The following is a 16,909-nucleotide window of genomic DNA, read 5'->3' on the forward strand; positions in this document are numbered from 1 at the left end:
TGAACATTTTCCACCAAATTTTAATTTTATTTTAAGCTTCAATGTGTAAGCATTTTACATTCACACATAGAGCAGTTTGTGTGCTGGTTTATCCTTTGATGAACTCAACTCTTTGATTCCAAACAGACATCACTTTCTTGAGAGCCATAAAATTAGAGTTCTGTCTTAATTTCAGTTTCTTTTCCTCAGTTTTCTTAAGACTTACAAGACCTTAAAAAAAATGTTATTAACTGAACCCATCTGTTGTATCATTTGAAACCTGGCATCTTACAAGATGATCATCATCTCCCAAAACTCCATGCAGCAACTAGAGAACTAGTCTGCAACAAAAACAAAAAACAATCTGCTGGAAGAGCGCAACAAGTGGAAATTTTCTGTTATGAATCTGGCTCCCTTGAGGAAAGAAATTATGACAACATGTCTGTATCGATGAAGGTTCCATCTGCTGGGGGCTGTGGAGAAGCCGCTTCTACGGTAGCCTTGGTAGGAGCTGCAGAGTGGTGAGGCTTCAAAGCTTTCCAGGGCTTGGATGGGCAGTGGAAGAGGTGGTCTTTCGCATCTGCGTCACGCGAAACTGACGGTGTGGCAGATGTGGTGTCCTCCTCAGATGATTCTTTAGTTTTAGCTGTGGTGGGGGGTTGTGAGGGTGAAGATGTAGCTGTGGCATGGGGTTTGACATCATACAGGAAGTGCCTGAGAGGAGACCAGCCAGGAGGACGACGCCTGGCGAACTTCTGAAGAAAAAGCAAAGGATTTATAAGAAGATGGACTCGCTAATGGACCTTCCTTATCGGTGACCTCTGTGCAAAAGTCTCAAGCCATACCTCATTTGTTTATCATTTAATTCCAAGTAGCCTGACTTTCTTGTAAATTGTTGAAATGCTCTTGAACTGCAAGTATTTCTCCAGGCTTTCTTAAGGTCAAATATTTACTTTGGACATTGGCTGCTTTTTCACTCATATTCAGTCCAGTCCTTCTACCTGATCATTTCAGAAGAATATTCTTTCATTTGTTAAGCCACTTCACACTAACCTAACATAAAAAGGAATGAGCGAGTGTTAACACATAACAAAGAACTTAGCAAAGAACCCATTTTAAATTCTATCCTGGCTTTAAAGGCTGAGTTCTCAAAGTAAGAACCATAAATCTTCACCATTTCCAGCCACAAAACCAAGATGATTTTCTTCATATATCCGTACTTTGCAATAATTTGGGATCAACTGTAATGTGACAAAAAATTCTGTTTTCTTTTTAAAAATTAATTATTTTCTGTACGTTGACAGTGATTTCTGCGGAGTGATTAAAACAGAGCGTCTAATACAACAACCGACTGAAACGAGAATTCAGAACCTAGTTAAACTTTTCCATTAAAGAAATGTGCTCACATTTCTTTTCATGCAAATTGGTGCGTTTCTTTTAGATGGATAACACTTAATTTTCATAATTATAAAATGAATTTCCGATAACTTAGATGAAAGACTAAGATGGAATAATTTGAGGTGCACAAATTGGAAGGTTGGTGGTTAGATTCCCAGCCCTTCCAGTTCAAAATATCCCAAAGCAACCCAGATGGTAAGCCCGCTGGTACATCCAGTGGAGTGGGAGAGTGAATATTAGCCAGTACAGTTACTATGTGAATGGTTTTCATTAATTTCCTGCATTCTTGTCTACTCGCTCATGTTTGATCATCCTGTGAAAAGAGGGACTTACAGAGGGTGGCAATTGACCCGGTGCACACTCTATGTGTGCCTGTGGTGGCTCAAGTCTCCAAGGTGCTACATCCACTGTAGAGTTGCAGTTGGCATATTCCTGCAGATGCACAGAACACACAGTGAGAAGCACATCTTGGCTGGGGTGATTTGTGCATTAGTTTTGGTTTACCAGATTCTTTTCGTCTGGGATGCATATCTCGTTCAGGTCTGTGTGTTCAGCCTTGGAACAGACGGTCTTCTTCATGTCAAAAATCAGCTTAAATCTGAAGCCGGCAACCACCTACACAAATACACGTGATACGTAAAGACAAAAAAGGAAAGAAAAAGAGATGCCTGTCCTCCCCATTTTCCCTTCACTTCCATGCCACCTGCTGTACCTGTCTGGTGGCGTGGTCAATATTGTGCAGACTGAACAGGTGGGTAGAGTCAGACATGGAGTTGTACTTGGAGATGGAGACAGAAAGGGGAACCTTAAGGTCCTCGGAGTCTACATCGATGAGCTCTGGGCAGCCCATGCAAGGTGCTTTCTCGGAAACGATGTGCCCTTCTACAGTGGAGAAAAATCTGAGTCATGGAAAAGCATAAACTCATATTCCAATAACTGCTCAAGGTTCAGGCAAACAGAGTTGGATAAAGCTTTTCAAAAAGTGTCTAATGTTATTTATTTATGATGTTTTTAATCTAGTTAATTATTTAAAGAATGCCCCGAATTCAGGCTCCCTCTGGATGTGTTTAGATCAACACGACATGATCTCAGTGTGCATGATGGAACACAAAACAGTCCCAAATAGTCTGTAATACAAACAGTCCAGTGAGAGAAAATATACTTTTTGTTTGTTTTTGGAATCTGGCGGTCAGGGTGCATTGGGAGGAAAGCAAAGCCTCTAGAAAGCAACCCAGCTGCCTAATGGTTAAGACACCAGTGGGTATCTCCTAAAACCCAGTCCTGAGATCCCTTCCCAGGTGCTTTATCCCCCATACTCACCTTGACACATGTGACCTTATACTTCACATAATGGTGGGTTGGGGCAGTGCCTCATAAAGGATCTGTGACAGAAATGACCGCATCCCTTGATTCACACCTCAGTTCATATGACCTTCATTGACTCACATCAGCACCAGGTGGGTCAAAAATGATCAGGACCACCTCCAAGGAGACACTCCCACCAGGGGTTAAATACCAGGGACTGTCCTTGGGTGATTAAACTGAAGAAGAACTGAATCAAAAAGTCCACCAGCCTTCATTTCAAGCCCTTTTCATTTATCATTAAAAACTAGTAAATGTGCTGATGCCACCTATTTATTTAACCTAGCTTACTTTATTTCTTTACAACCAAATCGCACATGAAACAATCAAATACTATTTTAATGTACAAATACAGTTTGCAAGCTGAGCCTTAAAAACCTGCAAAATATCCTGTGAGTGGGACAGAAAAACACAGGATCGATATACCGAACGCCTATATTTGACTGATTAAAGTCTAGACTGCGTCACTGCCTTTTATGGTGTTATAAGTTAATATTGTGCTTGCAGATAGTGTTGGCATGTTACCCAGTCAGCCCCCTTCTGTTTCCCCAGCAGCCCGCCAGTGCCCATTTCCCTCAGTGACTCACTGTTAGGTGGCTGTACTCTGGTAAACACATTCATGGTGTAAGAACTGTGGATATTTTTGGTTTTGATAATGATTTAAGTTCCTTATGTGGGAATTTTGTCTCTGAAAGCAACTGGTTCTGTGTTAAAATGAGGTCTCAGTCAGAATGGATTCAATAGACCATGTTCTGCAGCAAGACAATAAAAAAACCCAAAGAAAAAAACAAGCTTTGAAAGGACTGTTAAAAACTTTAATCTGATGCTGAGTTTATCCACCCTCACTCACCAATCTGGCAGTCCACCTGCTTTGTCTCAGCCTTTGTCTCTGACATGAGGACGGTGGCGTTGCAAGAAATCGGCCCCTGGAGGGACACGACAGACCGTGCGACGGCTTTGTTTTTACTAAGCATTTAACAAGAACTTTAATATTTTCATACCACGAGTTGTTAAATGGGAGGAGGAGCTGATTATTGTTACCTTGCTTCCAGACTGCAAATAGTCACAGTCTGTCCAGGGTTTGCTGCTGTCAGCTGTGCACTCGCTCTTCCAGGTAGTGAACTTCAGTGAGTACACTGAGTCTGAGCCATTCTCTGACTGGAGACACACACACACACACAAATATATGTAATCAGTGTGCACCAGAAGTCAAAGTGCCACAGCATGTTTTCTTTGAATTTCTTGGTAATCGTCCCAGAGCATTAAATCCTCTTGTTTTTTAGCTTTGTAAGGAAAAACAGCCACAAGCTCAGTTTTAGTTGAATCCAACAAGCTTGATTCCCACTTATGTAACTTACGTAACAAAAAAGCTCATAAATTCTCATAGTATTGTTCTTCATGGTAACACATGTGTCTGCAGTCACTGTACCTTGCTGGCTTTCAGTATCTGAAAGAGGGCCAGCTTATGGCCGGTGCTCAGCCTCTCGTTGAATTTGTCCACAGCGCTGTGGACAGCCTTCTCCACAGACGGGTCATCACAAAAGATCAGGACACCAGACTGGACCTCCGCTGCCTCCTGGATGAAAAGAAGGAAGATGATGCACAGAATGATTTTTTTAGAATAAAGCCAAAATGTTTTTGTAAATACCAATAGGCTCATTTCTTTTAAAATTGACAAAAATTTAGTGTTTTCCAAAAGTGTTGTGATTTGTCTGATTTATTTTTAGCTTCTTTTTTTCTGTTTCTACGTTTTTCTGCAATTTACTCAGAAGTAAATGAGGCTGTAAAACTTCATGTGTTCAGCTTTCAAAAACGTTGAGGTGACTTACTTTCCTTATTTGCGTATATTCGCAAGTTATCCTTTAACTAATACTCTGCATGCAGGACTTTTCAGGTCAATACCCCGATATCAGAAAACAGCAGAGCACTTAAAAAGGTGCTGCACCACATTTGAAAGGCTTCTAAATTGTGGCATTGCACTGCAGCTTGTGCTAAAGTAAAAGATGTAAATGTTTCTTCATCCTCAGATTATCTGCAAAATGAAATTGCGTCATTTCAAAGGGTCACAAGAACTGAAATAAAGTACAGTACAAACAAGGCAAAGTCAGTGACCCTGCAGGTTTGTACTGCAGTGGATTTGCACTCCAGGATCGGAATAAGGGAGTAAGAGTTGATCGTTATTTGCTTTTTGTGGTTTTAAGACATCCTACTTATGTACTGAGTGTCCAGATTACCAAACTAGTAAGGGAATCTACCAGAAAATATAAAAAGATGAAGCACATATCCTCCAATTCCCAAAGTAAGTGATGCTCTTGCTTTGACATGAGGCATCCGACAAACTTAGCAGTTCTGTTTTTAATACTTTTAGCTTATATTTATTAAAAGTATTTAAAGATTTTAATGCAAGATCTTTGCTGTGGTGTTTAAAAACATCCTCTTTTATTTGACAAAATGATCTGATCACCCCCAAGCAGCCTTATTCGTATATTCTAGGTTTCAAAGCAGGAAATCTGGTGTTTCCTCCTTACCTGCCCAAAAACTGAGCACAGCAGGCCCAGCAGGCCCAGCACACACAACCCCACTCCACTCCTCATCTTCAGATCCTGCTGGATGTTTGACTCTGTTCTGCTGTGAGACACAGAAGAGACAAATATCACACACCACCAAACACTGTAAGCCTCAGGTAACCACAGCGAGGCTGAAATGACCTCCAAATAACCTCCGAACACTGATAACTTTCACCGGATCAATCTAAAAATGCACTCCTATGCACAATTTGCTCACTTCAAATTATTTGCTATAAAAAATGTCCTCTTACAGTTTCTGAAGGTGTAGGCCTGCTGTCGATCCCGCTGAGCTCGTAGAGGAAAAATTCCACTCCTCTCCACACTGGGATGGACGGCTGAGTGAAGGTCTCCTGAAACTGTGGGTGGGAATCGTCAGAAAGACATTGACACACACATGGACACATGCACAGGGGACAGGAGGGCACAGCGGACAGGAGGGACACACACACACACACACACAGAATAATGCTCAGAAAGCTCAGTCAGTAAAAGGAAAGTAAATGTTTGCTCATTTGTTTGCCCTCCTACCTATCGACCAAATGTAACAGTCACTGTCTGAGAGATAAAGGCAGAGAGAAAACTGATGATATAACTCCTCACATTAGGCTTAGTGACTGTGACATTGCAACCATTAACACACATTAAGCCACATAAAGTAGAGCTGACTGGCACTGACTGTAGGGAGAAGGAAATTTTAGTGTTTAGGGACCCCTTTGTGTGCGGTCAGTACTTTGTGAGTGTGTGTGTGTTGTGTGTGTTTTTAACTGGTACTTTGCCCCCGTCGACCTTTATCCTGAGCCGCACCGATTTCCCCACTGCTCATCTGTGAAACAAGCTGAGATGTGTGCACTCTGTATCCTACAGTCAGTGTTTCATTTCTCTTTGGGAGGTTTGCAGGGGCACAATCAGTTCACCAAGTGCATTAAGAATCAGCTTACCTGACGACAGATGACAGCATCCGAGAGTTCATGTCCTCTCTCCGGCTGCTCATCTGCTCTGCATGAACCACTCACGTAAGGATAGCAAGTAACATATTATCGTGTCACAGATTTTAAAGACGGCTAAAACATGGAAATTAATTAATAGTGTAAAAGTGTACAGCAGATTTATAAGAGCGCAAACCTGCCCTCTTGTGGTTATGAGTCAAAATTACAGCTGCACTTGTGCTGGAGACAGATTATCAAAGTACTTAGAAAATAGCCTGACTACAGGGTATCTTAGCTTAGTAGCTACATGAAATCAGGGGGAAATACTACATAGACTGTACATTAAAGATGACACATGGTTGAGGCCCACTGTCTGTGGACTTTGCAAGACACACACACACACCTGCTAATTAGTTCTAAGCTATAACAGCTATTAGAACTGAAAATGATGCTTCTTGGATGGTCTGTGCCATCATGTGATGGATTTAGTAGACTAGCCTAATCACCATAAGCAAGGCCTACCAAATAATTGGCTACACATCCCTGTGTTTGTGCATCTGTCAATTAAAGTGACCACATCTTAGAAAATACATCAATTAAAAAAATGAAACAAACATTAACAGCTGAGTTAAATTAAGCAGATATCCAGCTGTCTTACAAATAAAAGACTGGCTGCAGAGACTAACATTTTTTGTAAATTTTAAGTTTGTTTGTTTTGCTTTGTTTGTTTGTTTTTTGTTTGTTTTTAAAGTTGGACATTTTTAATATCAGTGTCTGTGAGGACTGACTCGCTTTTGAGACCAGCCTCAAGTGATCATTAGAGGAACTGCAGTTTTGCCTTTTCATAGGTTACCACCTGGTCCACTGTGGCGATCTACTTTCTAAAAGTCACCCTGAAACACTTATGAAATTAAATATCTTGTTTGTTTAATTATACAATTGTGTTTGTGAAATACACAATCAAGTGATTGTGTATTTCAAATTTTAGGTACCAAGCAAAGCAAATCTGTGCAAGCCTTGAGAGCAAAGTAAAAAATCTGTGTTTTTGACTTGAGAACCAATATAAAGGAAAGTGTTTTGCCAACAAAACCGGCCAACACCTTTAGAAAATGCATTGCAGGTGTTTTCTTCAGTCAAATCGTGCAGTGAAAACCTATAAAAAAATATATTGAGTATAGCCAAGAAGTCAATTTGACGGTTATCACTACCATTATCAGTTGATTTAGTTTTCTGTGAATTCATGCTTCTTTATCTAAGAATTCCTTCCAGCACACACTGTATGTGTCAGTATAAATTTTCTAGAAATTTCAAACTGATTTCCAATTTACTCAGTTTTATTTATATGGTACCCCTGCAACAGTCACTGCAAAGTATATTACACCATAAGTTAAAGATCCTACAGAGAAAATCCCAACAATCAGATGAACGCCCATGAGCATGCACTTGGCAACAGTGGGAAGGAAGAACTCCCTTTTGATAGTTCGGAAGAATAAGTCATCTGCTGTGACCAGTTGGGGTTGAGGGGGAGGTGATGGAACCATGTTTCAAGGTGTTCTAACTAAAGGATGAGCCTGCATTTTCGGAGCTGCAGTGGTTCCAGTCTGGAGAGTTAGTAAATTTGTCTTTTTTTAATGAAGCATGTATTTTGTTTGTGCTAGCAGGAAAAATAAAGGTGTAACCGATACAATTAAAAAGTATTCTTGCATTGTGCAGTCTCCTTCTGTGGGTTATAAAGGCAAACTGCTGTTTAGACATTTATGAGGAAGTGATGAGGAAGTAGGATTTTTCCTGGGGCACACAAGAAAATCAAACATGCTGGCGTCTTTGTTGCACTGTCATAACAGGGCAGTGGAGGAAGGGGAAAGAAGACACATGTTCAGGATCTACCTGTAGGCTGCTGCTGGAATTGAAATGAAACATGCACGTCAAGGTCAGAAGCTTTACCTGTAGTTGTTGCAGCTGCATATATCTGTGGCAGTGTGAACCTGTCTTTTCCCTCAGAGTTCAAACGTTACAGTGATAATGACTGCACAGAGCATTTTTGTGCCATAACAGTACTTAACAGCAGCACACATCTAAAAGCAGAGGAATTCATCAGTCTGGGAAATACTTGCTCAGATAATTTGGTTCATCAGGAGAAAAAGAAATTTGTGTTTTTGAACTGTTGGTTTGAAAAAACAGGGTTCTGGAAAATGTGTCTGTTTTCTGACCACATAATTTGTCCATTAACTGAAAGAATAATTGATCAGTATATTGACAGTAAAGGCCACAAATTATAATGAGTTAGAACATACACCTTTGGTGTAAATGCTTCATTGCGGCCTAAGGCAAATAAAACAGCGCAAGAGGGCAATTTTTGTTAAGTTACAGCACTTTGGGTTTTCTAAGGAACCAAAAGTTTGTTTTTGTGCCTGTTTTTGTTGCCCCCTGCTGATTATGAGACAGTATGACACATGGTGTCATTTGGGAATGACTTTTAAGGCAAGAGCAGAAACCCGTGGTAACAGGAAATATAATTTTTTCCATTTTCTGACAAAGACAAACATTTTAAAATAACTGCTGTCTTGTGTGCATTTATACAGGTTTTCTTTAAAGATGTACACAGTAAATATTTAAAAATGCAAATAAAAAAAAAACACATTCAAGTAGCTGATAGCTGGGGAGGTTAGCATTAGGAAGAGCATTGACCCCCATAAAAGTGTTCGGTTGTTTTTTCTGGAGTCAGTCTGGTGAGGCAGTTCCAGCAGAAAATCTTCTTACAGCGAGTGCACATCATCCGGTTGCACCCTCCATCCTTCTGTAACGTAAAGCACAGCACACGTATGAGCAAATTCAATCAGAAACTCTCTCTGAACTGCTCTGTGCTCTCAAGTTTGTACGAATGTGCTCAGGTGAGTGCAAACCTCTATTCTAGTGAAGCATTCAGGACAACTCTTGCTATTGTTGGCAACCCAGTTGTTGCTTAGGTTTTTTTCCATAATGGACACCAGTAAATTGGAGCCATATCTATTTTCCAGCAGGCGCTTCCTCTCCCTGCTGCCACTGGCATAGTCCTCCCAGAGAGCCTTCACCCCCTCTAAGAGACACATACAGGACGCCAGCATCTACACTTGGACTAAACACACATCTGCATCGACTCAAAGCAATCATCCAGTTACCTCCTGTACTCTCAAACCTCCAAAGTCTCATTTGTGAAACAGTTTTACATTTACTGTGACTGGATGTTGTCATTTTTATTATTCTTTGAAACTTTTTTCTTGTGGTCACACAGCATATATCTGTGTACCTTGTGACTGTGGCAGGTCTATCTTTCTGCATATTTTTTCTCGGTCTCACACTTCCCCGTTCCATGGTATGTTTTTCTGCATATGACACAGAAGGCAAAGCCGCACTCAGAGCAAAGCGCTGCCTTGCTGGATTTCTCCAAAATCACGGCAGAGCCGCAGGATGTTCGAGGACAGTACGTCATATCTGCGAGACAAAAAGATGCCAAAAGAAATGAGATATTTATGAAAAAGAACTAAAGATGTTCTTTTTACCAGGTCTAACCCAGAAATGTAATAAATAGATTCTGATCAGTCTATGAAAGCCTTCATCACACAATCAGTATAACAGCAACAGAAAGAAAACAGACCAGACATGCTGTCCAGAGTCTTCTGCAGCAGGAGACAGTCATAGCGGTCAAACAGCTTCTCCCCTACCAGACTCTGCACCTACAAACACAACAGAGATAAAAAGCAGAGACACAAAGTGAGACTGAGGTCAGCTAATCGAAATTCAAACACAGAGGTTTCATTTGAAACCTCTGTGTTTGAAACGCACAGTAAGGAAATGGTCAGCAGAGACTGAAGAGGCCCTGAGGGACTGTTTCCGTTCTACTGTGTGGGACAACCTCTGCAGCCCCCTGGAGGATGACCTCAACAGCATCACAGACGGCATTACAGATTACATGAACTTCTGTTTGGACAACACAGTAGCCATCAAAAAGGTACAGTGTTTTTCTAACAACAAGCCATGGATAAATCCTGAAATTAAGGCTCTCCTCAAGGAGAAGAAGAGTCTTTAGATCTGGAGACAAACAGGAGCTGAGAGCTGTCCAGAAGAAGCTGAAATGGAAGATAAGGCAAGGAAAGGAAAACTACAGGAGGAAGATGGAAGAGCAGCTGCAACAGGACAACATCAGAGGGGTTTGGAACAGCCTGAAGACAATCTCAGGACAAAAACCAACCCCTCAGGCTGCAGGAGACTTGGGGTGGGTGAATGACCTAAATAATATTTTAATAGGTTTGATCAACCACCCACCCCTCCCACAGCATCGTCCCCCCTGCTGCAATCTCCTTCATCTTTAGGGACTGCCTGTCCTTCATCTCATTACTTCACACCTCTCAGCTTCACACCTCCCAGCTCCCAGTCATTACACCTACCCCCAGCTTCTGTGGACTCCAACATACACCACCCTCCCCCAAAATCCACTCTTTCTATATCAGCACTTCTAGTGAGGAACGAGCTTCGCAAGATCAAGGTGCGGAAGGCTGCAGGTCCAGATGGCATCAGCTCCAGGCTCCTGAGATGCTGCGTAGATGAACTGTGTGGCATCCTAGGATATCTGCTCTACCTGAGCCTGTCACTGGGGAAAGTATCACAGCTGTGGAAGACATCCTGTGTGGTACCGGTACCAAAGACCTCCCATCCCAAGGACCTCAGCAGCTACAGGCCGGTAGTCCTGACATCGCATTTGATGAAGACCCTCGAGAGGTTGGTTCTCTACCATCTGCGCCCCCTGGTGAGGTCTTCATTGGATCCGCTACAGTTTGCTTACCAGCCTGGCATTGGGGTGGAGGACGCCATCATCTACCTCCTGCACCGAGCTCTGACTCACCTGGAGAAGCCTGGAAGCACTGTGAGGATCATGTTCTTTGATTTCTCCAGTGCTTTTAACACCATCCAGCCACGACTTCTGAGAGACAAGCTGGAGCTATCGGGAGTGGACCAACACATGTCCCAGTGGATACTGGACTACCTCACAGAACGTCCACAGTATGTGAGGTCACAGGGCTGTGTCTCTGATACGCTGGTCACCTTCCAGAGATTAGTGAATAAGGTCCTCTATGGCCTTCCCAACTGTAGTGCTTACCTAGATGATCTGGTAATATACACTAAAACATGGTCGGACCATTTGTACACTCTGCGCCAAGTATTCCACCGTTTAGCTCAGGCTTCCTTAACCCTCAATCTAGCTAAATGTGAATTTGCTAAGGCCACAGTGACGTACTTGGGCAGAGAGGTGGGAAGCGGGCAGGTGCGACCTCTTAACGCCAAGGTTGCAGTGATTATGGAGTATCCCACGCCTACCACCCGGCGGGAGTTGCGCCAATTCCTGGGAATGGTGGGTTATTACAGGAACTTCTGCAAGAACTTCTCCTCCATAGTCCAGCCGTTGACCAACCTGCTAAGCCCTAAGGTTGATTTCCTATGGTCTGACAAGTGTCAGGATGCCTTTGAAAGTGCAAAAGCCCTCCTATGCCACACTCCCGTGCTAACTGCACCTGACTTGACGCGTCCATTCAAATTAGAGGTTGATGCCAGTGCTGTTGGGGCTGGGGCAGTACTGTTGCAAGAAGACTTGCAGGGATTGGACCACCCCATTTGTTACTTCTCCCGCAAGTTTAACAAGCATCAGGTAAATTACTCCGTCATTGAAAAGGAGACATTGGCCCTGTTGCTAGCTCTTCAGCACTTCCATGTGTACTTGGGGTCTGGCACATTACCCATTGTAGTGTACACTGATCATAATCCACTTGTATTTCTTGCCCAAATGTTTAACCACAATCAAAGACTCATGCGATGGGCCTTGCTGCTACAAGAGTACAATTTGGAGATTTGGCATATCAAAGGATCAGAAAATGTACTAGCTGATGGCCTCTCCCGGTTGTGAGTATGACTTGTTTTGTTGTCTGTCACGAATATGGAAATCTGTATATACAAAACGTGGTCTTGTATTTTAAGGGGAGGGGTGTTATGGCCCGGGGCCTTGGAGGGAGTGAGACTGCCTTTTTGTTTATGCAGATCACAGTGTGCCAGACCTCGCGGACGATTGGCTGCCTGGAGATCCCATGACCACTCCAGGACCAATTGACTGGCTGATTGTCTGCACCTGGGAGTATAAAAGGCTGAAGATCCTTCACACTATGGGGAACTGCTGCTCTGAAGTGACATGCAGTGTCCTCCTCGTTGCCTCTCACATGAACTTTGTTTGTTGAAACTGTTTGCTGTGTTGCTCTTTGTTTGCTAAACCAGCTGAACTTAGTTTCATTAGAGTTTTGTGATGCTGGCTTGCCTTAGTTAACCCTTAGCTTTTATTTTGTGTGCTGCCAGCTTGCCTTAGTTAACCTTTAGCTTTTACTCTTGACTGTTTTTTCTTTATGTAATAATTGTTTGCCCAGTGGTCTGTTGAACAGCCCTGTCGGTTTTCTGTTCAAAGTTTGAGATTAAAACCTTTTTCTTTACTCAGTTTTGTGTTGGGGGCTTGTGTATGTTACTCCTTCCCTGGGAACTGTGCTGGCACCGTTCCTCTTCACCCTCTACACTGCAGACTTCTCCATCAACTCCCCACGCTGCCACCTACAGAAGTTCTCTGACGACTCTGCCATAGTCGGCCTCATCACAGGTGAGGACGACTCAGATTACAGACGGTGGACTCTGGACTTTGTAGACTCTTTACAGGAAGGGTCAGAGAAGACTCTACCTGCTGAGGCGGCTGAGGTCATTTGGAGTACAGGGAGCACGTTTAAAGACCTTATGTGACTCTGTGGTGGCATCCGTCATTTTTTACAGTGTTGTATGTTGGAGCAGCAGTTTATCGGCAGCTGAGAGGAAGAGGTTGGATAAACTCATCAGGAAGGCCAGCTCTGTTCTGGGATGCACCCTGGACCAAGTGCAGGTGGTGGGAGACAGAAGGACTCTGGCCAAAATAACATCTCTCATGGACAGAGTCTCCCACCCCATGCATGTAAATGTTGCTGAACTGCAGAGCTCCTTCAGTGACAGACTGCTGCATCCTCGATGCATGAAGGAGCGTTTCCGCAGGTCCTTCCTCCCTGCAGCTGTCAGACTGTACAATCAGAACTGCTCCCAACAAACATAGATGTTTACATCTGCGCTGCAACTGCAATAAGTTAATCAACCGATTCGCACTACAACCTGGTTTGCCTCTTATCTGTAGTTGTTTTTATTTAATTTAATAACTGTACAGTACTCTGTTTATAGTAACCATTGTCCTTAATGTAAATATGTAAGAAAAATTGTGCATGGTTCTGTGTCCTGTGTACTGTTTGTTTGTATATGTGTCTTTCTGGCTGCTGTTAAAACCAAATTTCCCCTTGTGATATAGAATAAAGGATTATTCTATTCTATTTGACAAGAAAGGACAGTCATCAGTTCTCCTTGTCTCCTCTGTCCTTGATCCTTCTACCTGTAGCTCTTTTTAACAGCTTTTAAAATGTGTTTTGATATTAGATAAAAGGACCAAACACTACAGTTGTTGAAACCATTCTGCAGGTTGAAGGCTGCGTGTAGCTTCTACCTGTGCAGGTGTAGGGGCACCAGTGCAGTCTGCCTGAGGACAGGTGACACCCCGGACGTTCCCCTCTGTGATCTGAACCGTACAGAACTCGCAGAGACAGGCCCGGCAGAAGACGTGGCCACACGGTGACAGCTTCACGCACTCGGACCCGAGTCGGCCCATAAAACAAACCCCGCAGTCAAAGAAAGTGGTGGCAAACACTTTGTGTTTCTGGGCTGCATCATAGATCAAAATGTGGGACAGCAGAGTCTGTGATGGAGATAAAAAGAGACCAGAGAGAGTTTGCTCTTCACTCTGAGGAGAATCTGTGGGCTGGACCGGCAGAGAAGCAGCTCCAAGTTCACTTGGATCTAACGTGCCTGAGGAGGTAGAGGGAAGCAGCGATGAGAGAGAAGCATCTCCTTCATTTAAGAAATCTTCCCGGACACTTTGATGATGCTTGGATTTCTCTGCAGATGAAGAAAGATCATCCTGGAGATCAACATTAAACTCTGAGCCTTGGAGGATTGTCACATCTGGAGTGTGTGCGGTTTGGTTTTGGAGTGCAGGCTCTGGAGAAAGAGCTCTTTGATAATCTGAGGTTAGATCACTCTGGCTCTGGTGAGAGTTCAGATCATTCTGGTCATGCTTGCAGGAGTCTAAAGCCGAAGCTCCCTGAGAGTCTGTGCTGCTCCCGTCTGAAGGATTCTCCTGAACTTCCGAGGATGGTACAGAGAACTCTGGCTCTGAATTGTTCTTTGGTTCTGAGAGTTCAGCATTGTGTTGGTCCTGGTTATAATGCAGGGTGCTGCGTTCATCAGGAGGAAGATCCAGCTTACTGTGGATGTTCAGGAACCTCAGAGCGTCTTCTCTGAGAAACTGCACCCAGGAGAAGAGCACCACAGCTCCCCCAGTGGCCTCATAGAGATCAGCAAGATGAGCACGCAGGAGGGAGAGGGAGAATAGATTGTTGTCATCTTTACTGAGCCTCTACAATGTCCTGTGAACCTCTCACACACTGGCAGGATGAACCCGTGACCAACAATGACTTGACTGCTGATTACCTGTGTGTGAGTCAGCCAGCTGCAGGTGAGGCTGAAGGAGGGAGGGGACGAGGAGGGGTAGTCGTCAGGAAGCCCAAAGTTCAAAAGCAGCGGTGGAAGGAAAGAAATATCATACCGACGCAGACTTTCACCTTAGAAAGAAAAATACGAGCTCATCAGATGAACTATTCTCTTTCTGTAATGTTTGTTTATTTGTTTTTAAATAATTTGGGTGTATTCAATAGAAAATATTTGATATATTCTGTCACACGAACACAAATAGCAAAAGCTATGAATGATGCCACATGTCAGTATTCTGTTCAATGATATATCTAATCTAGATATATTTAATTCATACATCATACATTCCATTTAATGCCAACAAAAACATGCTCATTACATTGTTACTGGCTCGCCTAATGAGTTCAACTTATTTTACATCATTGGCTACATAAAACCCATTTTTATCTTAAGTAGATGATTAGGGCTGTACCAGTAAAGGTGCTTCCTAATATTCCAAACCAACATTTTCCAAAAACATCCGGATTGGACCTTTTCAGTCCAGCAGTCGCGTGTTTGACAACCCCGGCGCCTCTGATTTACCCTCTCTGAGAGCCACGCTGAAGCCGACAGGAAGCTCGACACATACTCGGATTTCTCCGGCAGACTTCGACTCATCCCGAACAAACTCGTCCGCATCAAAGATACTCTGGAGAGCGAGCAGCTCGTCTTCCTGCTCCTCCAAGTCCTCAGTCATCCCTCCACTTCCTCCTCGGTCTGGTTTTGTGAGAAGCCTTCCTTCTCTGAATACTTCCTACTGTGGCTTCTTGCTTGACTCTGGGTCACACCAGCCTGTTCCTGGTCCTTATTTGTCCGTCCCTCTGACTCATCAGCGTATGATGTAAGAAACAAAGTACAGGCAGCAACCTCAGCCTACTGTAAACCTGCTGCTGATGCAAACTAGTCAAACAAGCCAATCAGCATGTTTGTTTGTTTTTTAGTACTAATACTCCTTAATAGTCCATTGTGCACTTTTATTTGCAATCCATGTCTCTAAGAACCCAACAATACAGTACACTATTAAACTCCTCTCTCCTTTAATTTACTGGAACACATTACAGAAGAATACTCCCTGCTCCTCTGTGAACGTTTCTCCTTTAAGTTCCTCACAAAGCTTCACAGACATGAAGAATTACAGTATATTACTGTGGGGTCTTTACCTTAAAATATAAAGCACTTTGGGGCAGCTGTTGTTGTGATTTAGCACTATATGTATCTGGAACGCTACATCCAGATGAACAGAATAGACTCATGGGGGAAACATTTTTTCTAAGTATGGACAGAAAAAGCATAATAATAAAGTCTCAATTTTTTGATGAAGGCCACAAATGCAATGAAAGCTCCGAAAAGGACAAGATAATAATTTTTCATAATTTACATTTCTCACACAGTCAGCTGAGGAATATCATAGGCTGTTCTGGATTTCAAGATGGCAGACAAAGCCCTGGGACTTCGTTGGGTTTTTGACACAGCACTTTTCTGGGCACTGTCAACAGATGCTGGAAAGAAAGAAATACAGTATTTACATGCTCTATTCATCCAAAACTAAATCAGCATTTCACAAATTCTCTGTATCATCAATTGTTCTCTAAACATCATTTTATTATTCAGATAAGTGATTCATATATTCAAAGCACTTGTGACAAACTGTCATCAAATATTTTAACACTGCTGATGTTTGGCTCTAACTGTTGGGTGGAGAGGCTCTGACTCCCACCTGACACCCGGATGCACTCTTTCTTCCCAGGAGTTGAGCTTGCAGGTCCTGGAGCAGTAGAAGACCTTGTTGCAGCGCCTGCCCAGGGTCAGATTCATGGACACAGACCAACCGCAGTGAAAGCAGAACTTTAACACTGGTTTCATGAGAACAGGTTTACACATAAAGAAAGAGAAGTTCCTGAAAGCTGTGTTTAGATTAGGTAACAGAGAGCAGAAAAATAGGAACTAGAGCAGCACCTTACTGTAGATAAATGTGAGTGTATGCGTACCTGTGGTCTCCTGTTTCCTCTGGGA

At 42.9% G+C, this 16,909-nt stretch overlaps 1 protein-coding gene and 1 pseudogene across 4 annotated transcripts; both read right to left on the reverse strand.

The window, feature by feature from the left end:
• Positions 1-2: 2 nt before the first annotated feature.
• kng1 (kininogen 1) lies at positions 3-5,723 on the reverse strand. 3 transcript variants are annotated; one of them, XM_084909831.1, is made up of 9 exons: positions 5,558-5,723; positions 5,268-5,367; positions 4,169-4,315; positions 3,781-3,897; positions 3,590-3,665; positions 2,090-2,259; positions 1,882-1,992; positions 1,711-1,809; positions 3-731 (listed from the first exon to the last, which is right to left on the reverse strand). In XM_084909831.1, exons 2-9 carry the CDS (start codon positions 5,331-5,333, stop codon positions 408-410), a joined length of 1,110 nt encoding a protein of 369 aa, XP_084765957.1. In that variant the 5' UTR covers positions 5,334-5,367; positions 5,558-5,723; the 3' UTR covers positions 3-407. The 3 variants fall into 3 exon arrangements, with proteins under 3 accessions (XP_084765957.1, XP_084765956.1, XP_084765955.1); XM_084909830.1 differs by having other exon boundaries at positions 3-734; positions 5,268-5,364; positions 5,558-5,722; XM_084909829.1 differs by having other exon boundaries at positions 3-734; positions 5,558-5,721.
• Positions 5,724-8,346: 2,623 nt separating this feature from the next.
• Positions 8,347-16,189, reverse strand: LOC146369853 (E3 ubiquitin-protein ligase RNF14-like; annotated as a pseudogene). Its single transcript, XR_014797376.1, has 7 exons — positions 15,440-16,189; positions 14,858-14,988; positions 13,815-14,750; positions 9,867-9,945; positions 9,519-9,703; positions 9,136-9,308; positions 8,347-9,029 (listed from the first exon to the last, which is right to left on the reverse strand). The product of XR_014797376.1 is annotated as an E3 ubiquitin-protein ligase RNF14-like (transcript).
• Between the last annotated feature and the right edge of the window lie 720 nt (positions 16,190-16,909).

This window comes from Perissodus microlepis, chromosome 17 (genome assembly GCF_051167445.1).
Source record: "Perissodus microlepis isolate ML-2025 ecotype Zambia chromosome 17, ASM5116744v1, whole genome shotgun sequence".
NCBI lineage: Eukaryota > Metazoa > Chordata > Actinopteri > Cichliformes > Cichlidae > Perissodus > Perissodus microlepis.